At 39.2% G+C, this 23,373-nt stretch overlaps 2 protein-coding genes across 4 annotated transcripts in view; one reads left to right on the plus strand and one right to left on the minus strand.

Annotated features, from left to right (window-relative positions):
- The window catches only part of LOC105032798 (transcriptional adapter ADA2), a 105,682-nt gene that overhangs the window by 33,341 nt on the left and 48,968 nt on the right, over positions 1 to 23,373 (plus strand). For all 3 annotated transcript variants that reach the window (XM_010907365.4, XM_029261137.2, XM_073247646.1), the window contains exons 7-9: positions 7,489 to 7,552; positions 7,636 to 7,691; positions 7,774 to 7,896. In XM_010907365.4, the coding sequence (XP_010905667.3) occupies positions 7,489 to 7,552; positions 7,636 to 7,691; positions 7,774 to 7,896 (243 nt within the window). The remainder of the gene's footprint in view (positions 1 to 7,488; positions 7,553 to 7,635; positions 7,692 to 7,773; positions 7,897 to 23,373) is intronic.
- Positions 19,005 to 21,389, minus strand: LOC140853261 (uncharacterized). Its single transcript, XM_073247647.1, has 2 exons — positions 19,811 to 21,389; positions 19,005 to 19,722 (listed from the first exon to the last, which is right to left on the minus strand). The coding sequence occupies exons 1-2, from the start codon at positions 21,372 to 21,374 to the stop codon at positions 19,580 to 19,582; spliced, it is 1,707 nt and encodes a 568-aa protein (XP_073103748.1). The 5' UTR covers positions 21,375 to 21,389; the 3' UTR covers positions 19,005 to 19,579.

Below are 23,373 nucleotides of genomic sequence, written 5' to 3' on the forward strand. Positions count from 1 at the left end.
CTAAGCTTTGTGCCTGGCAATCTCCTTCCACTGGTAGTCATTTAGGTACTCCTAGATGGCAGCTTGAATTTGCATCTCCTTATCATTTAGGATGGATGCCTCATAGTCCTCTGGATTCTTGGAGTGGTATAACTATGGCTCTGCTGCTTGGTGTTTGACCACCACTTCTTCTCAACACTTCTTTGCTTGGTTGTCTTAAAATTGGCGAAGTGTTTCCTTATTAGTTGGTGGACCTCCTGTAGGCATTTCTAGCAAGAAGACACGTCAGAGTAACCATTAGATAAATGTTTCTTCAACCTGGTAAACCTTTCCCCTTGAACTTTATGTTGCACCACTTGCACATTCATTGATGTCGGTTTGGGAGCATGACCCTATGATCCTAGTCAATGTCACGGTCAGACTCTTTTCTTCCTGGATCCATTCCACAGGATTATTGAACACATGTCAAACATTTTACATGAATTCATAATTACTTAATTATATAAAATTAGTAAAATTACATTGTAATAACCAAAGCCAAATTAGTCCAAAAGATACTTCTTCATTGTCTGTATATATAAAAATTTTAATAATTTTTAGACTTCACTAAATATTTTTAATTAATTTTTATACAATAAATTGAAAGTTAATTACAAAATATCTAGAAAATATATGTTGATCCAAAATACTGTATAACCCTATTAAGGATGCTACATATATTATTATCTCCATCAAGGTTCGTCATCTTGGTATTGATCCCTATACCGGTACTATCCTACTATAGTATCGGTATGTGGTTTGATATGATACAGTACGGCATATTAGTATGGTAAGGTATGTTCCATATTATCCGATACGGTACCATGTGCCCCATATTGGGCAGTATGGCAAAACTTCTCAATTGATTATTATTTAATTAATGATTTAAAAACAGTAAATTTCATTGTAATGCAAAAAATCAGTTTTCTACTTTTAGAAAATACTTCTAGATTATGCATACATGATACTATTTTTTCATAATTGGTTGTATTATTTATATTTTTGATTATTTTTATTAAAATAAATATTTAAGTATAAAATATTCAAAAAATTAATGGTACTTCATATCAAGGGAGCACCTTATTGGGATTCTACTTATATTTTTCTTAACCCATGGACATACACAAAAGACCACTTATTTTTTTTCAAATTTATTTAAAATTAAGCCTAGGTCTCTATGCACATAATCATGCCCAAACTTAAATAAATTGCTGCTAAAGTTAGATACATAATGGCTTGCATACCCCTAATTATGCTATCAATTTTGCAAGATTTTTTTGATCATTATTTTTATTTTGTTAATTATTTTTAATCTAGACTTAACGAAAAATTATGCTTTTAGCTGTATTGCATAGATCATTCAGAGATAGCATATCATGAAATCATGCCAAAATCCAAAATTTTGGCATGATCTCTCCTTGTTTTTTAAAAAAAAAATTATTGATTTTTGGCTTGAAAGAAAAAAAGAGAGGAGAGGTGGGGTGAAGGCCATTTACCTGTTTTTGGCTTTGATCTGGGCTGAAATCCACAGATTCTGGCCTCTTTCTTTGCATTGAAAAAAAAATATATATAGGAGGAAGGGCAGAGAAGGCACGGGAGGCCTTCTTCACCTCCCTCTCAATAATTAAAGAGGGAGAGAGGGCCAAATGACCCTAAATTAATTTGGATCAAAAGGTTCAACTAAATCCATGATTGTATTGCTCAGTTTAGGCCCGAACTAAATGGTTTGGGCCTTGTCTTGAACCAAACAAGTGTACCATCTTCGTTCATCGCTGGCATGGTTCAGTACACACAGAGCTAGGTGGTTCGGGATGGTATGGCCTTCCTTGATAGTAATGAGTTTGATGTTTAGGGTTAATTTCACAAGCTTGAGACTTGAGAATTTCAGATTGCAGAATTTGGAAAAAATCCAGTGATTTCAGAGGGACTTTAGGATATTCTAAAAAAAATAAATATAAAAAAAAATTAATGACTAGATTTTTATATATACGGAGAGAGCAAAATATAAATATCAAATACCAAAGAAGTAGAACCAGATCAGTATATGGGAAGATTAGATGGAGAGAAGAAAAATAATGGAAGGAAAAGGAAGAAGAGAGAATGGAATAAGAATGACTTCTGATGTCGCTGTTGGGAAAATAATATTTCAATATTGATGTAATCCCAAAGTTAGTAGAACACCTCTTCCTGAATCCCATCCCATGGCATTCCTGCACTTTGTGTTGTTTTAGAGCTTGAGCCCTGCAGAACGGCCAACCACTGCTTCTCACATATAATGCAATTAACTATTCAACAATTCACAAATAAATTGCTAGTTTAATGAATTAATGATATATTCTTGTATGGATGAATAATTTGTAGAATAATTCATTAGACTTGCCGAACTAGGATAATTTGTGAAATTTTCAATTATTTGGAGAATTCTATGATATATATATACATTTATGTATGTGTTGTGTCTATTTGTGCACACACATACCCCAGTATCATGAATCTTCAAAGAATATTCCTACTAGATCATGATATTTATGTATGTGACTAAATTTGATATTGATGCTTTCTTCTTTATAAAAAAAGTAATTTCTTATACTCTAATTTAAATATCTCACCTTGACTATGGCACAATTATACCAAAGACTCTTCCCCTTTTCACTGCACACCAGTAACAATTTTTTGTAATAGAGCTATTTCAATAGTGAAGACTGTTGATGCTTAGAGTAGTGTCTCCTTGCTAAACTTGGTGTTAAGTGTGATAAAAGCAGAGCTTGTTTTTGTTGTATGTCAAGCTTGTTGTTTGTTGGACTAAGTTATGGTTTGGAAGTCTTGGTACTACCTTGTCACTCGATTGATTTCCAAAAAGAGGAATCTTCGATACATTTGAAGGCAATGTTCGACGGACTGGTATCATTGGCCATACTTGTTGGCAACCAGTTTGGTTGGTAAGGATAGGTACTGTATTATTTCGAAGTGTTCCACCAGGGAGAGGGAGAGGGAGGGAGAGGGGTCAATGTAGAAGAGGAGAGGGAGGAGAAGAGATACAAGGGGAAGAGGAAGGTGGGAAAGAGAGGAAAGGAGAGAGTGGCTTATGGATAGAGAACGAAGGCGAGAGAAGAAGAGAGAGAGGGAGGGAGAGAGAGAGAAGAGGAGACTTACGTTGTGTTTGGCAAATGGCATTGTCGAATAGGAGAGAGAGTGTGGCTGAGGAAGGGCAGTGAGTGAGTGAGAGAGGGAACTTATCGGGGGGGGGTGGGGGGTGGCGCGGGTCTGTAACCTGAACCCGCTCGTATGGCAAACCATCCCAATTTAGTCTCAGTTCAGTTCGATACAGGCTGAACTACTCAGTTCGGTTGGTTCAATGATCTTATTTGAAAGGATAATGTTCTTTTTTATAATTCATTACAGCTTTGCTATCTATTGACCAGAAGAGTAAGAGAAATTAATCTCCATGAATATTTTATAGTAGCTTCTGTAATATGCCATCGGATCATCTTTCTCAAGAGGCAAACTTGTTTGTGTCACATGCTATAGGAGTAAGTAGCAATACCTTTTGTTCTATGCTATATGCAAGTTTTGTCATATTGGATCATAATACCCTGTACTATGCATACTGTACTTTGTTGGTTGATACTCGGTATGGGGGGCATACAGAATGTTGGTATCACAAACCAATCTGTACCTACACTACAATAGCATGGTGCTAGTATGGCTATCGAAATCGGTACTGTGAACCATGGTTAGATGCATGTGTCTAAATTTGTGTATGGCATTTTGCACTTTAGTTATTTTTCCTTTTACAGTATCTCATGGTATAGGCAAACATAGTAATTCCATTCTTCTATATGTAGGGGTTGTTCCTCAAAGGTGCATATGCTTAGCATATCCTTATCTAATTGTCAAGTTATCATCAACATCAAAGCTTGCATATTTGCCTAGGAGCTTTGAGTGAAAGCTTGGGTGGGATTCTATTGTTGTAGTTTCAGAAATCATCTTAATCAGGGGTGACACTAGAGAAGACTAAGGGGCAGCCACCACTATTATTGTTTTTAAGGTTTTGCCAAGTAATGCATTAGAAAGAAAAATAAAAGACTATTCATAATCTGAAATTTAAACTAATGCATAGGATATGAAACTTACTTTAGATATTTAAATATCTAAAAAATATATCTATTGGTCTATAAATTATATTTTATATCGTAATTTATAGTCTATAAACATAAAAAAACTTTTAAAAAATATGCATCGACATGAATAAGAAATTATGTATAGAAAAAGAAGAATGAGGTAGAAAAGATACATAACATTCAAAAAAAAAGATAAATATTATGATAAAATAAATAACAAAGAAAAATACATAGCAGATGGAAGGGAAAATTTGCATAACTTGATTGATACAATTCCATAATTAGTCCCAATAATGCATAATCAATATTCAACCAAAGTCCAGGTCCTAAATTAGCATTTGATATGAATTGTTACAGTGACATTTTCTAAATCTAGTTTAATGTGGTTAGAGGGAGCAAGCACACATAAGTGCCATCCTGAGGTTTTAGACTAGGGTAGCTTGTGAGGTCATCTGCATGGCCATTGCCATGAAAGGAATGCAAGACTTGGAAGAGCAGAGGGCCTTAGGGCAAAAGGAGAAAAGGAGGCTGAGATGTGGAGTGTAACCAAAAACACACACAACAAAGAGCATGTAATGAGACAAGGTGCATTGATTGGACTAAACAAGGTGGGAGATTTGACAAAAAAGCCTGAGTGCGAAGGTCTTTTCAAGTTGGAACTGGTTTGGGGCTAGTTGAGGCTAGGATCTCTGATCAAAAGGCCAATAGGGGCACAACTAGTCTTTTTCAAGTTGGAACTGGTCTGGGACTAGTTGAGGCTAGGATCTCTGATCAAAGGGCCAACAGGGGGCACAATTGGTCAAAGTAGGACTTTTGGGGTATCAATTGAAAGAGTATTGAAGGTCATGTGGCAAGCCAAGGGGGCATGTTCCTCCATGGGATCCCTTGCTTTGCTGCAGATCTTGATGATTTGGAAGTTGGATTGAAAAACTACATTGTCTCTTTGTGCTTATGTACTCATTGAACAATATTCTGTGCTGGAATCCAACAAATTTAACTGTTGGTTTTTGTTCAGAATTTTACTAGAGTCTTGAACAAGGTTCGTAGATTCAGTATCGAAATCCGTGTTGGCCAGCTGGCAGTACGGGTCAGTATAGATCCGTACCGGACCGGACCAACATGAACCGACACAGGCAAAGGAAGCGAACCGAGAGGAGAAAAAGAGAGAAAGAGAGAGAGAGATAGAGAGAGGGGGGAAGAAAGAAAAGGAGGGAGGAAAAGATATCAGAGAGGCCGCCGGACAGTCTCCTGCGGTCGGCCATGGTCGCTGGATGGCATACTTCATGCTTGCGGTGTCGTGGATGTGAAACAAGGGCATCGATGTGATGCCCCTGTTTCATGATTTTTTTTAAAAAAAAAATCCGAAAAATAGTAAAGTCGACAAAATCATTGCCATCTTCATTGTTTTGAATTTTTTTAAAAAAAAATTCAAAAAGTGAAGCCGGCAAAGCCATTGCGCCGGCTTCACTATTCATCTATGTTTTTTAAAAAATGTGACAAAGGAACAGGGGCCACCACTAAATTGAAGCCAGCAAAATCAATTGCCAGCTTCACTATTTTTAACTTTTTTAAAAAAATTCAAAAAAGTGAAACCGGCAAACTCATTGTGCCCGCTTCACTATTCATCGGCATTTTTAAAAAAATATGAGGAATAAATAGGGGTGGTTGCCCTTGTTCCACAGCCGCGCTCCACCTACACGATTTTTGCCGCTCAATGGCCACAGCGGCCATTGACGAACTCTGGTAACCCCTCTGTCGGCTGCACCTCCATCCGGTATGTCGCTCTCTCTCTTTTTCTCGCTTGTTTAAAAGTTCTATTAGACGACATTGAGCCATGGAGGCTTCTGCAGCCCTCCGACGGCCGCAGCGGGCCACTGCCAGCCTTCGGCGGCATCGTGTTCCCTCTCCCTCTCCTCCTCTCTCTCTCTCTTCCTCTCTTTCCCTCTCTTTCCCTCTCCCTCCTTTGGTGTACCATTCTCCTTGGCCGAACTATCCCGGTTCCCCACCAGTTTGGCTCGGTAGGGGGTGTATCGGTTGGTTTGGGCCGGTATGGAATTCACTAGTCTTGAATAACCTTTCACTCTTTGAAGATCTTCTCAAGAAGAGTTGACTATGCATTTGGACTACTTGTTGGGTGTGTGCTATGGAAGATCATAGTAGATCTTTCTTGAACCCAAACATTTTTCTTCTTTTTTCTGGCTGTTCTTTCCCAGCAATCTTTCTAGCAAAAATTGTCATTTGGATTGGTTTTTTGCACTCCTTGTCTTGCCAAAATTATCATCTAGATTAGTTTCTCTCTCTCTCTCTCTCTCTCTCTCTCTCTCTCTCTCTCTCTTTTTCTTTCTCTCCTTTGCCATTTTGCTGGACATGGTCTGATAAATATTGCCAGCTTCCATATCTGTACTTCTTAGTTCTTGTTCTCCACATTCAACTCTTCATGTTTTGACTTTTGATGATCTCTTTTTTGCCATTGTTCTATTGGTCTTTGTATGAGAAATTTCTTATTAAGTAGTTAATGTTAAAATATAGAAGACATGTTATCTCTTAGTTCTTGTTCTCCACATTCAACTCTTCATGTTTTGACTTTTGATTATCTCTTTCTTGCCATTGTTCTACTGGTCTTTATAAGAAATTTCTTCTTAAGTAGTTAATGTTAAAACATTGAAGAAATGTCATCATTAGTATTAGTATGAAAATTATATTTTGAAGATAACTTCATGTATCGAGCAGATTAGATTCACTTATGCAGCCTTGGATATAAATAATATGGTATATATGAGAAGAATATATACAATCTTGCACCATTATTTGTCTGTACATACTACCATGAAGGTACTCCATTTGGTCTTTTGTGTTCATAAATTCTTTCATGTCATGTAGGCCAATAAGCACATTCAGAAAGAGGAACTCATTTCTGCACGTGCATAGCTTTCAGTTACTTTCAAGAAGCTGCATGCGCTAGAATCTTAGCAGTAGTTTTCATTTATGCTTGCTGATTCTTGTTGTCCTTTTTGGCTGGGTTAATGATTTATGTTATTGGTTTCCATGTGTAGCATGGTTCTTCCATGTAATGTGAAACTGACAACCCTATTCATAGATCTTAGGCTGGTTTTAGGATCCTTTGTCGCTATTCATGTCTATGAAGGAGTTGAACAGCAATGGAGGAAAAAATAGAGATGAGGAATTGACGAAGGATTCATATCATAGTTTCTCCTTGTTAGAACCTGCTATCAACTATGTCAACTTTTCACCTTTTCTTCTCTTCAAATTGTTCGCAGACTATGATTAGCTGTTAACTACTTTACTAGGAATACTGTACTCTCCTGTTATGCCCTGTCTATTGTGACAGGGATTTCGGTGCCACAAAATGCTAGTCCAAAAGTGGAATCTTTATTCTCATCTTCAGGGCTCAAGTATGTCGACTATCAAATAACCTTCTTTCCTTTAACTACTGTATTTTTTTTTCACTGAGAGTTTTTATCCCGTGAATTAATAGGATTGGAATTCCAAGTAGTGAGCCTCCAGCTGAACGATACTCAAGCTCAACTTCTGGTAGTATTAGCACTTCACTCAAACTTCTCTATGTGATTGAATTTTAGTACAAGATATTCTAAATACATAAACAATCATGCAGTTTGGACAGGCGAAGACTGTACAAATATGTCTTCCACAGCTGCAAATATGAAGGCTCCGAACATGTTGAAGTTTACGAATGGTTCTGGTGGAACTAAACTGGAAAGTTCGACATCAGCTGAAGGTATCGTAGATGCCAGAAATTTCTGGCCAATGTTAATTGTTGTTTATTTCATGTCATAAGTTATTTAGGATATAACCTCACCAATCTCAAATTTTTAGTTCTTTATATTATTTTGATAATGGAGGAATATGTTGATGCAATACTATATGGTAATGGCAAAATCATACTTAAGAAACATGAATACAGAGCATACCTGTAATCTGTAAGCTTTACGCTTACAATGGTCGGTATATCTTCTTAAACAGGCAATCCAATCAGCAGACTAATTGCCTTCCTGTGAATGAAAAAATGACATCATCCACATTACAACCACATCCATACATTTTACCTTTGTTTTTAGAAAGTTGTTGTCCTAGTTTCATGGAGCAGTTGTTACCAGAAACAACTTTCCTTCTATACAGAATTTATGTATAAGCTCCCTATCCATCTGCCTACCTATTTTGGTTTCGGTTTTAAACTGTAAAGCCTTTTGTTTTACTGCACATGAATGTAACTACTGCATGAGACTTGGATGGCCTAATGGCTAGTTTATACTTTATACTTTATACTGTAATCCATCTTCCAACCTCTCACTATCCTGGTTGACTGTGACCAGTTGAAAGTTTGCCCACCAACATGCAGGCCACACTGCAGCATTCCACTCTATACTTTCATCACGTGGTGTATAAGTTGGACTTGCCTAAGCTTTCTTTCAGCAAATGTCTAGTATTAGTGATGTTAGCATTATACATTAGAGATTTCTTTTCTGTTTATTAGAGGTGTAATTTCCTCCATATCGCCATACTCTAAAGCTTCTGCTTAGTTTTGTTGATCATCTTGGGGATCTCAAAATGCAATTGTTGTTATTCTGTTGCTTTTGCTTCTCTTTGCACCAACAAGTAGGGTTTGATTGTAGCATTTTGTTATGATTAACTAACTATTGTAATCAATGCTTCTTCATGCCACTTAATTTAATAAAGTTTGTGTGCTTTTTAGTTGGAGGCTTGGAGCTGTTGCTTTTGGTTTATTTTCTAGCATATTTTTCTGACATTTTAACTTTTGAAATTTTTATGATGAGTTTATGTTTAGAGACTTTTCTTGTCCAATAAGGTACCTAATACTGACACTTAAGCTTGTTGTGGCATTTTTCAGAATGCACTTCTTGTTTGTGGAACTTAAGTCTTAATTTAATACCATATTTTAGTGATCCCAAAACTGTATCTGTTTGATTTGGAATTACACAGTTTGATTTTTGGTTCACACATGAATTTGGTTTTTTTATTCCAAATCTCAAGTAGATTCAGAATCTATGGAATCATTTCTAGGGGTAGTGTTTTTATGCATTTCAATTGGTTTTCCATATTAGCAGATAAATCTCTTTTAAGATTAATTAATATATACACATATTAAAGTGTGTCAAATATATTTCCATATTCAAGGTTTATGAAATTGACCTACCAGGTGGAGTATGTTTTATACTGAGGTATGCATCACATGGCATATTGAGGCATATCAAGGAACCATGATTTTATATGTAAGCACACCACTGTATGTACCATGCCATACATGACAGCTATGCTCTTGTAATATGATACTACAAAGCTTCTCCATTATTAATATCCTAAAATAACGGACCCCTCCAACCCTATTATTTGCTCCTGCAAAAGGAAATGGTAGCTGTTGCTACCCATTGCAGCCCTATATTGGGTTTATATGGGAAAAAAATCAATATGTATACATACATACATATATATATGTATGTGTATATATATATATATATGTATGTACATATATACATACATACATACATACATATATATATATATATCCTAAAATAACAGACCCCTCCAAAACTGTTATCTACTCCTGTGAAGGAAATTGTAGCTGTTGTTACCCATTTCAGCCCTTTATTGGGTTTATATGGGAATATCATAATGGCTGTCATAAGGGCTGTGGGACCTAATGGGTGAATGATGTTTACTGATTGAGAGATTTTTTTTTTTCAACTGGTATAAAATCTGAATTTAAGTGTTATTTTATTCAGATTAACATTAAAAAATATTAAATAATGGCCATTATATGTAGACCTGACCTAGCCTCAGTGACTTGATGGTTCTAGAAGATTTTCCATGGACCTGACCTGAACCAAACCCATGCAGATAGCCAATGGATCGGATCCAGACCCAAAAAGATGACCTAGATGACCAGGTTGGAGCTAGTCCAGTTGTAAATAGTAAGCCTAATTCTAGATCAATAATCTGCCAAACTTCATGAAAAATCATAATATTTTGTTTTTGGTGGATCATGAAAGAAGGATGCAGGTTCTGATTCTTGAAAAGCAATTAGAATCTTCATTTATAATTGAAGTATAAAAAAGGTAACTCACAAAGTAACCAAAAAATAAATGCAAGCTACAAAGTTGCAAATGCAAGCTACTTGAAATTATTCTGATATGCACTAATGGATCAACTAAGATTTCAATGTTCGACTATATTAGCCCATATTGACCCATACGTACCATACCAATTGTGAACTAGTATCCAACACCCTTCGAGATGGTTCAATGAGTGAACTGGGCTGAACTGACTGTACCAGTCTTGAACATGCATGTAATCCTGAATTGAACACCTCCTTAACATCAAAGCTCAAAAGGTGTCTTTCCACACCCTTCTTTTGTTTTAATACAATGGCTGCTCAGTATCTTGGGTTTGAAGATCAGTTGTCTTAGAGCTTCTTTTGTTTCGATGGCTGTTGGTACCTTGTATTAGTATTGTACATACCATATCAGCCAGTGACCTGTACAAAGCTATTCTGCAAGATCTGAAACCTTGGAAATCAACTATAAAATGAAAGCACAGTAGTTTTGTACATTCAGGGAGTGTCTAGAATAGAACAAGCCATACTGATCATTTCCTTAGCAATGGTCAAAATTGATTTTGTGATGGCAACATTAAGAAATCAAAGTGTTCTCTTATTTTTGTAATATAACATTTGACATAACTACTTATACAACAAATTATGCAGCCTGCTGATTATCTTACATACATGCATGCACATGTTCATGTTTCAGCTAGATTAAGTGATGCAGCCTATAGCGCGGCGATCGTTGAGGAAGAAGGATTGAAGACGCACGAAACAAAGAAAGATGGAAAAAAGAAGGAACTCTCTTCTCATGAGTTTTTATTCAATGATCTCAAAATAAAACTGATTACAATGATAGCCAAGGGCCTTATTTATAGTGTAAAAGTTCTAACTCAACTAAAAGAAGGAATTTGAAAGAAAATAAAATACTAAATAAATCAAAAATAGACTCCATGTTAGACTAGGACTCTTGCGTGCTCCCGTAGGTTTGTTAAACAATTGAATTAGGCTCTGAAACTCGTAGTGGCAGTGAAGTACTCAGCCTTGTAGAGCTTAAAAAGAGCTTTTTGGAATGGGATCAACTTAAGGATTCTGATATCGAATGACAAAGTTATGGCTGTTTTACTGGAACAGCATCAGAACCCTGTAGGAATCGACGGTACTTCAGATACCTTAGTAGATATACCTCGGATACCTCAGTAGATACCTCGGATACCTCAGTAGATACTTCAGATACCTCAATGGATACCTCGGTAGCACATGGATATCTCGGATCAGTCAGTATCCTAGCACATGCAATAGCTGTCAAGTTGAATTCGCACCCTTGTGGATCCGATCCCTCAATTCCATGTATCTGTGCACTATGACGTCTGCGTCATTCTCCCCTAGCTGAAAAGAACTCGTCCTCGAGTTGTTAACCTCCTCATCTGATGAATCACCTGCATAAGGAATTAAATGCTTCACATTGAACACATCAGAGATTCAAAGATGACTTGGTAATTTCAACTGATAGGTGTTGTCACTGATTTTCTTAAGTATCTCGAAAGGACCTATCTTGCGTTGGCTCAGCTTGTTATATTCTCCCACTGGATATCTGTCTTTGGTTAAAACAGTCCATACATAGTCGCCAACTTCAAAAGTTACCTTTTTTCTGTGTTTGTCCGTAGCCTCCTTGCACTTGGCATTGCTAGCTTCAATCTGTTCTTTTACTGATTGATGAATAGCTTGAATATCTGCAGCCAAATCTTCAGCCTTTGCACTGGTCATCCTCTGGAAGTGATGGGAGTTAAATCCAGAGCACTACTCAGGTTCAGTCCATAGACAAACTGAAACGGACTGTAGCCCGTAGTCCTATTCACTGAATGGTTGAACGTGAACTCAGCCTGTGCTAAAGCTAAATCCCATTGCTTTGGGCATTCGCCAGCAAGACTCCTCAATAAATTTTCCAAACTTCTATTAACGGACTCGATTTGACCATCTGTTTGAGGATGATAAGCTGAACTGAACTGCAAAGTAGTTCCTAAACTCCTCCACAGGCTCCTCCAAAAGTGGTTCATGAACTTTGTGTCTCGGTCAGATGTAATGGATTTGGTTACTCCATGGAGTCGTACAATCTCTTTGAAAAATAACTGAGCAATGTTTGAAGCATCCATGGTCTTACGACAGGTAATGAAGTGGGTCATCTTAGAGAATCAATCTACGACCACGAAGATCGAATCGTTCCTCTTTTGAGTCACAGGCAATCCCAACACAAAATCCATGCTAACTTCCTCTCAGGGATGATCAGGGATAGGTAAAGGAGTGTACAGCTTGGCATTGGTCGCCGTCCCCTTAGAAACTTGACATATCTGGCATCGCTGCACATAGCGAGTCACATCACGCTTCATCTTGGATCAAAAATATTTGTTGTGGATCAATGTGAGAGTCTTATCTCTGCCAAAATGATCTTTTGCATGAAGCTCCTGTACTATCTTCTTCCGCAAAGAGCAATCGGGGATACAGAGCTGTACATCTCGAAACAAGAAGCCATCATGTAATTGGAAATCAATTCGTTTGTGAGAATGTACCTCTTGTAAAATTTGGCCAAAGTTTGGATCGCTGGCATAGAGGTCCTTCAGGGTATCAAATCCAATCACCTCCACACGAAGAACTTCTAGCAACTTGGCTGTCTAGCTTAATGCATCCGCCACCTGATTCTGAGCACCAGATTTGTGCTTCAGAACAAAGTGGAACTCTTGCAAGTAGTTCAGCTATTTGATATGCTTGCAACTCAGCTTTTCTTGTCCATTGATGGGCTTTAGGGCTTCATGATCAGTATACAAAATAAACTCTTTTTGGACCAAATAATGTCACCGCTGTCAAAGTTCACTGATCACCGCATAAAACTCTACATCATATGTCGAATAGTTCAGCTTAGACCTGGACAATTTTTTACTGTGGAAGCAAACGGGCTGCCCCTCTTGACTGAGTATTCCACCGACTCCAGTAGAGGATGCATCACACTCTACCTCAAAGACCTTAGTGAAATCAGGTAGGGCAAGAACATCAGCAGAGGTGATCTTCAATTTAATTTCTTTAAAAGTAGACGCACCTCAAGAGTTTATTGAAATCACCTTCCTCATGCAGTCGGTAACCAAAGACATCACCGAAGAAAAACCTCAGATGAATCTGCGATAGAAGGATGCCATGCCATGGAAACTTTGGACTTCAGAGATGTTGCGCGGCATCAGCCAATTCTGAACAGCCTGAATTTTGGATGGATCAGCCCACAGCCCTTCGGAGGAGATGATATAGCCCAAAAAGGTCAGACTATCCGCCACAAAGCTGCACTTCTTGGGATTGGCGAATAACTTCTTTCTCCTCGGTGTGCTAAGAACCTCGGTGAGATGCTGCAAGTGATCTTCTAAAGTAGGGCTATAGATAAGCATATCATCAAAATAAACCACAACGAATTTATCGATGTATGGTTGCAGCATATGGTTCATCAGCCTCATGAAGGTGCTTGGCGCGTTGGAAAGTCCGAACGGCATCACCAGCCATTCATACAGACCCTCCCTTATCTTAAAGGCTGTCTTCTACTCGTCTCCAGGTCTGATGCGCAACTGATGGTAGCCACTCTTCAAGTCCATTTTGGTGAACACCTTGGCCCCAGCAAATTGATCAAGCATGTCGTCTAGCCTCAGAATCGAAAACCAGTATTTAATGGTGGTCCGATTGATGGCTTGGCTATCAATGCACATGCGCCAAGAACCATCCTTTTTCGAGACCAGCAGAGCAAGAACCACACACGGACTCATGCTCGGATGGATGTATCCCTTGTCCAACAGCTCTTGGACCTGCCATTGTAACTCCTCATGTTCAGCTGGGCTCATGTGGTATGCCGGTTTGTTTGGTAGACTCGCCCCAGGAACAAGATCAATGTGGTGTTGTATGTCTCTTTCTGGTGGTAATCCTGCATGCAAGTCTTCAGAGAATACATCAGCAAATTTCTGAAGTATAGGATGTACCAAGGGTGGGGTGTCTTGCTCAGCCAACTCACCCTTTTCCACCACTACTAGCAAGTAGTTGGCCTCCATCACTTCCTTCAGATAGGTGTGCTTCGTCAGAAGGTTGATGCTGGTCTTCGCTTTAGATTTGGTAAATCCTCTTCCTTCATTGGTGTCAGGGTGATCTTCTAATTATCTTTCCAGAAGGTATAAGTGTTCCGATGGCCATTATGAATAACACCACGATCATACTGCCATGGCCTTCTTAGGAGTAGATGACAGGCATCCATTGCAACAATATCACACCACACCTTGTCATAGTACTTCTGCCCAATAAAGAATGAAACAAGGCAACGACTGCTAACAATCACCTCACTTCCCTTTTGAAACCAAGATAGCTTGTATGGTTGTGGGTGCTTCTCAATGGCTAGATTCAGTTTTGTAATAGCCTCGTGGGAGATGACGTGTTCACAGCTTCCACCATCTATGATGACTTTGCAAACTCTCTTCTCAATGGTGCAGCAGGTATGGAAAATATTGGTCTATCTCCAGTCCTTTTTTTTCTCTCTTTTGGGAGAAAGTAGGCTCTTTCGAATAACTAAAGCCTCCCCGCTATCGCCAAACAGCAAGGAGTCATCCTTTTTGTTATCCATTTCATCGTAAACAGGCTCTTGTTCTTCCTTTGATGGTTCTTCTTCAATCAACAGTTGCTTCCTGGGTCGTCCAACGGGCTTCTTACAATTGTTCTGTGTGTGTCCAATTTCACCGTAATTGTAACACCGCAGATTCAATGATCCAATCGGGGTTAGATTTGAGGATCTTGTATCTACAATACGAACAGAAGGGTTAGTAGTATTGCACTGCATGTCCCCCTGGTTTTCTGTCACTTGATTGCTTTGTTGGGGTGGGTCAGATCTGTGTATAGGTCTGCGTCGCAGCTGCTCCTCAGCAACAACAGCATGATGGTACACCTCTTTGACCGTCCACAGGGTATGAAGCCTCAAAGCATCCGGAATCTGCAGTCATAGTCCCCCCAAATACCTCGCGACTATCTATTTCTCATTCTCCGCAAGGTCGTTTCTAGCCACGAGTTGGTAAAACTTTTTCGTGTAATCATCCACAGATCTAGGACATTGTCGCAAGTTTTGTAGGCACTGGTATAAGGATTGCATGTAATTGAAGGGTAAAAACTGCTCCCTCAACGCTTTCATCTTCTTCCAATTCTGAATTTTTGGTTTGCCTCTGCGCTTCCTGATTTTTTTTAACTGTTGCCACCATGCAGAAGCTCGACCTATCAATTTTAAGGCAACAAATTTTACCTTTTTATCATCAGGTACCTCCTTGTACTTGAAGATGCGCTCATTTGATCCAGCCAATCAAGGAACACCTCCGTTTGCAGACCACCAGAATATGCAGGTAGATCTACTCTTATGGAATCAAACCAGCGGGCTGATCATTTGAACAAGTCACCACGACCTTCTCGCCGACGTGTGACCCCTATGAAAGGGATTTTCGAAATCTGAAAACTCTCTGTCAGATCTGCGATCATTAGGTTCCGTCTCGGATCTCGCATTCTAAATTTCTAACTGCGTATGACGTGCAGTCAGATCCATCACCTGTCTCCTCAAATCTTTGCACTCCAACATCAGGTCCCGTTCTTAGTGTGTGATTTCTTCATGGGCTGCTGCTTGATTCGCAGGTTGGTTTTTCTTGCGACCACTATCCGCCATCTGAACTGCAGTAAAGAATCAACACTCATGGATCTGAAGGGCTCTGATACCAACTGACGCAGCCTATAGTGCGGCGATCGTTGGAGAAGAAGGATTGAAGATGCACGAAACAAAGAAAGACGAAAAAAGAAGGAACTCTCTTCTCACAAATTTTTATTCAATGATCTCAAAATAAAACTGATTACAATGATAGCCAAGGGCCTTATTTATAGTGTAAAAATCCTAACTCAACTAAAAGAAGGAATTTGAAAGAAAATAAAATACTAAATAAATAAAAAACAGACTCTATGTCAGACTAGGACTCTTGCGGACTTCCGTAGGTTTGTCAAACGATTGAATTAGGCTTTGAAACTCGCAGTGACGGCAAAGTCGCCAGCCTCGTAGAGCTCGAAAAGAACTTTCCGGAATGGGGTCAATTTAAGGATTCTGACATCGGATGACAAAGTTATGGTCGTTTTACTGCAACAGTGTCAGAACCCTATAGGAATCGGCTGTACTTCAGATACCTCAGCAGATATACCTCAGATATCTCAGCAAATATCTCGGATACCTTAGCAGTTACTTCGAATGCCTCGGTGGATACCTCGGCAACACCATGGATACCTCGGATCAGTCAGTATCCTGGCACATGCAATAGCTGTCAAGTCGAATTCGCACCCTTTTGGGTCCGATCCCTCAATTCCATGTATCTGTGCGCTATGCCGTCTGCGTCATTAAGTTGGGTCTAGGTTCAAGTTCAATTCAATTTAGAAGAAAAAGACACTATTATTCTTCTATTTTTGGAAGAAAAACTAATAAAGACATGGATTAAAGGTGAACATGACTAAAATAAGGTTTTTGGTGCAGATTGCCACCATTTATGTTGTTAATAAAGATGTGGTACCACTTCGATTGAGCCTTCAACTTGCAATTAATGTGTTAACTGATATACTTTGATGTGATCAGCATGCCCTTTGTACCTCCTATTTTGGCCTTGATTTTTTTTTTTAAAAAAGAATTCTTATGCTATATTGTGTTAATTATGTTTTTATAAGAAATATAATGACTATTGACTTAAGTGCCCTAGTCATGGTTTTCAATGTGCACTTGCTTTTGAAGTGCATGCTTGTGGCATAAAATCATATGACTGAGAATTAATACATTTGTATGTGTTAAAACCAACTATTAAAATCCGATTTGTTTATTCACCATCACTGAATTGATGGATGATACGAAGGACTACCAAGGTTTGAATGTGGAATAGTCTACAACTAGCACTTTTTGATTAGTAACAAATGAAGAATACATTTGTAAGGGTTATTTTGGATTTATATAATTTGCTGACATAGGTTTTGGGATTCAACACAAACCAAATTTTATTTTTGATGTCAGACTCGTGCACTAAAGCATGATAAAATGATAAAAAATCACTAGATCCATCAATGACATAAGAAGCATAGTTTTGTCCAATTTAGCACTAATTTATTTTCATTTTTTTGCGAAAATTATAAGAAAGGATAGAGTCATAGAGAAGTAATTTACCTACCCAGAACATTGTCATAGCCCAAAAACTTGATGATTTTTGCTCGAACCTCACAACAAATATGTCTAGATAGATCCAGATTTGTTCATTAGCTTTTTCCCACCCTGAACTGGTGAGCGCATGCTGAAAAGTGAATTAAAAGGTCATCCCAGGAGATCCTACTTGGTTCTGTTTGATCTGGGGCCAATTTGGGTCTAATCTGCCCCAATCTGGCCTACTATTTACTGTTTGCACCTGGTTTGGACCATCTAGTTGACCATAGAGTTTATGTGATCTTTCTTCTACAAGCTCAAGGTCAGTGTACTGGCTAGTATGAGGTCCATATATCTGGCATTTTGATCCTTCTTATAGCATCAACTTTGGTCCTTGAAGAAGGTAATTCTTCGCCACTAGTTAAAACATGAAGAAAGAAGCTCCAAAATAATCAAAGCCTCCTCTAAGTCACATCTCATCATGAATGCTAACATGCAATAATGCCAGCAATTGTGTTGGGTGGATGTCTGGCCAGGACACCACCTCCCAAGATCCTTTCAGTACCACGCGATGCAGCAGGAAGAAAGAAGAAACAAAACAAAAGGAAAAACAATCACCATACGTGGATCAGTCACAAAAGGGCTCGCCTCCACGGGGCATGCAAACTTCACTATGAAAAGAAAATTTTACAAGAGGAGACCTCACCCTCAACCCTTGTACACCTAATTCTCTCTCACATAAAGTTCCCCTCACAAAAGCTCTCTCTCTCTTGGAGACCCCCCTAAACCCCTGAAGAGCCTGGCGACCGCTGTCCAGGAGCCTCCTGCTCCTTCTCTCACAGTGCCCTAGCCTCTCTCTCTTCAATCGGGTTCGTACGGCTGTAGGCGAGAAACCCGAGCCCACACTTCTTCTCTATTCGTCTCAGGCTTTTTAAAGACCTTAAACAGAGCTTAAAAACGTGATTAGAGAGGGATTAGGAGTCCTAAACAAAGCCAAAAAACCCCCTGGACCGTCGGATCAAGATCGGGAGCCTCCTGGGCCCTTAGATCGCGCTCCGGTCCACGGAATAGTGCCGTGGACCGCGAGAAACGCGTGGGAAACGCCCACGCGGTCCACAGACCGCGCCGTGGACCACCCGGTCCACGGTGGACCGGGGCAAGGGGCCAGCAGGCCTGGGTCGCGCGTCCCGCGCGGGCCTGGGCCTGGGTCGCGCGTCCCGCGCGCCGCTGTCGCCCGCCGCCGGTCGCCGGCGGTCCTCCACCGCCTCGATTTTCGTGCCGACTTCAAAAGCTCGTATCTCCTCCATCCGAGCTCCGTTTCAGGTGATCTTGGTCTCGTTGGACTCCGTTTTTCGCCGCGAACCTCGCTGTGGGCTCAATGTGGGCTGAATCTCGAGGCGTCAAATCCTAACAATCTCCACCTCGACTCGATATTCGGCCTCCTCCAAACTCCGAGAGCTTCTGGATCTCCTCGCCCCCATGCCCTGGGGCAATCGCCTGCTGATCATGGATGGGCAAACATGGGAGTCGAGCCAGGCTGCTCGATCATGGAGGGGATCCTGGCTCATCAAGCTCTGGCTCCTGCTGCTGACCTGCAAGCCATCCGATGATCGGATCGTCATCCTCGTCGGCATAATCATCCAGCGTCGGATCAGTGTACTTCAACTGAACTTCTTCCTGAATATATTTTAGCCTCAACCTCAGATTGTAGTGAACATATACAAGATCGTCGAGGTATTTTTGTGTCAGACGATTTCTCTGTTTGCTATGGATAAGGGCGAAAGTGGACCAATTATGCTCACAGCCACTAGCAGAGACCGTCTGAGAAAGAATACGGACAGTCATATGTCTCAAATTTTCTGCTGACGTTTCAAAATGAATCCACCATTCAGCTACAAAAGTAAAATTATATATCAAATTTGATGATATTATTAAGCAAAATTACATATCAATCTACATTGCTCATTATTGATATGTAATTTATCTGGATTCATCTGCTTTTTGCTTACGACAACTGATGGGACTCCAAAACTGTCTGATCCCTCTCTAAACTGTTTCGTCTGAAATAAAATATATTTATTATTTATAAATATATCAAATCGAATTCAGTTGAATAATTACATCTGTTTTAAACTAGCATACCTCTTGCAGACACAACGATCCGATTTCTGGATCGGGCACCATCTTATATATGACATTGCGAAGAGCAGCAAGAAGCTCGCTATCCATATCTATCCTCGGAATAGTATATTGAAATCTCGGATTCAAGTAATAAGCTGCAGATAAATTTCAAGACTGATTAAGCACAATTTTATTTTCATGCTTTGAAAAAATATTTTAAAACATTCTTGAATCCAAATTTACCAACTAGATGCAAATCTCTGCCCATCTGATAGTCCCAACGGCGCTCAATAATGTTAATGAATTCTTGAGCATGCTTGGAATCATTCTCACTGATCTGTTTCTTTGTCCTCTCCATCATGTAATATAGGAAGCCCATCTGGGGGTATCTCTCGCTGTCCACGGTGCGAAGCACCTCATATAAAGGCTTGATAGCCTTCACTATCTTCTCAGCCCATTGCCAAAATGACTGACTCGTCATCAAGTTCTCCACATGACTTCCATCAGTGCCGGCCCTCGCATATCTGCTCTCCTGCCACTCGGCACTGACAAACATCTGACGTAGGGCTGTTTTCTTCTGAAGAAGACTATCAAGTGCTATGTAGTTGGTAGCAAACCGTGTGATACCCGGTCGTAAGATCTCCCCCCCAGTATACGTCCGCATCAATGAAAGAACCCATGTGTGGTTGTAGATGAATCTAGTAATGGTCTGGGCAATCTCCACTACCTGCTGCACCCTGCGAATCTTTCCGATATCCATCAATATAAGATCAATGCAATGTGCAGCATATGGGGTCCAGTATATCTGCGGTCGCTGCTCCATCAGCAACTTTCCGGCAGCCTTATATTGTGGTCCGTTATCTGTGATGACCTGCACGACATGCTGCTCACTCACTGAATCAATCACCTCCTCCATCAGACCAAGGATATATGTGGCATCGTGCATTTTATCTGAAGCATCGATTGATTTGTAAAAAAATATTTTTCCATCACAGTATGTCAAAAAATTAATGATGCTCCGTCTAGTAGGACCTGTCCAACCATCACATATCACTGTCAAACCGTATGTAGGCCATTTATTTTTGTAAGAAGCAATCCATCTCTGCAGATCCTCCTTATTGCTGTCAAGAAGCTGACCATAGATGTCCTTAGGTCCTGGAGGATCTACACCCTGGCCGGCAGCCTCTATGGCTGAAATAGCAGATCGGTAGTAAGGATTGGCTGCTGCATTTGCTGGAATATGGCTGAAATGAAACCATGATCCAATAGCTCGCTGCATATCCTTCTTCTTATCTTTTTTCAGCATACTGTCAATTCTCTGCTGCTTTGAATCCTTGCTGGACAAAGCATGTGGATCCAAATCCTGAATGCTGGCTCCTGCTGGAATATCTCTGGAGGACCTCCTCCTACTGCCAAAAGCTCCCAACAAAGAAGACATGCTGCGTCTGCTCCCTCTACCACCAGGCTCTCTGACTGAGGTAGTCCTCCTGAACTCGAATTCTCCCCTACCAGTCGCTGATCCAGATCCTGATTCGTAGCATGATGGTCCGAATCGGTCTCTGTATCGGGCCATCTCCTCCTGCTGGTACTGATCCGCCAAGCTCGCATGAATGGCAGCCTCAATCTGTGCCTCCTCATCATCTGGAGCAGAAGCTTCCTCTGACTCTCTAGAGTGATAAGAAGGTGGCTCTACAGCTCGACGGTCTACTTCGATCTTTTTCTGCTTTGCCCTTTCCTTCACTGCTTTCGAATCAGCAAAGTGCTTTTTCATCAATTGTCGGACCTCTTGCGGATATTTCCGACACATCGATACATCAGGATAACCACCAGCTAGATGCTACTTCAACCTAGTCACTCCTCCTCCCTTGAACTCTGTGTTGCACCATTGCATCTCCAATGATGTCGAGCCGAGAGCATCTCGCCATGATCCCAACCGATGTCACGCTCTTGATCTTTCTTCTTACTCATTTCTGCAGATATAACAAAATACTAATTATTTCGAATTACCTGTAATATAACACTAATTACATATATTTTTTATTATTTAAATATTTACAAAAAAAATTTAAAAAAAATCTCAAGTTAGATTCAAATATTTCAATTGTTTTGAATCATTCTAAACATTATTCTCAATTTCAAAATTAACACTGATTTTTTATTTTTTTATTTTTTTAATAATTTTTATATAAATAAATATACTATAAAATAGCTGATTAATTAAAATGAACGAACGTCATGCTCTAAATTTTTTTTCTTATAAATATATGCAAGTATAACAAACAACGATAGTTTAACGATAATTAAAATAATTATATATAATTTTAAAATAATTTTAATAATTATTTTAAAACTTATAAATTCAAAATAAATATGTTATATGCTTCAAATAATATTTTTAAATTAACTAAAATATAACACTATTTTTATATATTTTTTATTTTATAATTAAATTTTTAAATTTAAATAATTAAAAAAATATTTTTTTAATTTCAAATATTTGAAAAAAAATTAGAAATTAGATTTAAGTAGTTTGAATAATTCTAAACATGATTCCCAAACTCTGATTTTTTTCATAAAATTTAAATTTTTTTAATTTTTAAATAAATAAATATTTAAAAATATTTAAAAAATATATAATTAATAAAAATTAATAATTTTGGTGTCATCATGTAGATCTTCCAAAGATCTATCACATGTAATTAAATCATCCCAAAATCATAAGATTTTGACATGATTTTCTCTTATTTTCATTCTTTCTCATTCTTATCCTATTTTTAACAATAAAAATTAAAAAAAAATATTTACTAAGAAAATAACATATTATCTTACCTCCGGCCAAAGATCAGCCTCTCCTCGAACCACTCCTGCAATTTGACAAATTTTTTTTCTTTTTTTCTAATTTTTCGGAGGTCTCAACGGTTTCGTTGAGACCTTCGGACCCTCGGGAGTTCTCTAAGACATCTCAGAGAACTCCAAAGCAGGTAAGGCTTTTTATGCATGTGATCTCCGACCCCCCCTCCCCCCCTCGTCACTTTTGGCACATGGGATGTCGGTACGGTTTGGTTCACACCGAACCGGACCGAACCGGACCATACCGTCCGATTTTGGACGGTATGGAAGCGAACCGGACCGAACCGCTCGGTTCGGTACCGGTTCGGGCTGTTTCTCAAAAAAAAGGTCCGAACCGGACCGTTTGAGCACCGGTCCGGCTCGGTACGCCCCGTACCGGGCGGTTCGGTCCGGTACGGCGAACCCTGCGCCCTGCTCTCCCATCCCACCCCGATAGCTGTCCCGGTCATACATCCTGATAGATATCCTCCATCTCTCTCTCTTCTTTTTTCCTTTCTTTATTTTTTTTCTTTCGTTCCTTCTTTTCTTTCGTTCCTTCTTTTCTTTCTTTTTCTTCTATCTTCTTTTCTTTCCTTCTTTTCTTTATTTTTGTCATCCCTTTATTTCTTTCTTTTTTCCTTTTCTTCCTTCTTTCCTTCCTTTCTTTTTCTTCTCCCTTCCCTTCTTTCTTTTGTTTTTCTTCTTCTTCTTCTTCTTTCCTTTTACTTTTCTCTTTTTTCATCTTCCTTTCTTTCATCTTTCTTCTTCTTTCTGTATGAATGGGTTTCGCAGTCTTGACCTCATCTTGGTCCCATTTTCTCATAGGAACTGGATGGGACGGTCGGGATGCCCCCCATTCCATCAGGATGTAAAACCTTGCTCCCTTCCACACCCTCTAGCTTCTTAGTCTCTCTAGAGCTATATGTAATGGTTTTGGGGGGATATCAGATATAGTTGTTTGTCTAATGATGTGTCAA

Source organism: Elaeis guineensis, chromosome 13 (assembly GCF_000442705.2).
Source record: "Elaeis guineensis isolate ETL-2024a chromosome 13, EG11, whole genome shotgun sequence".
Classification (NCBI taxonomy): Eukaryota; Viridiplantae; Streptophyta; class Magnoliopsida; order Arecales; family Arecaceae; genus Elaeis; species Elaeis guineensis.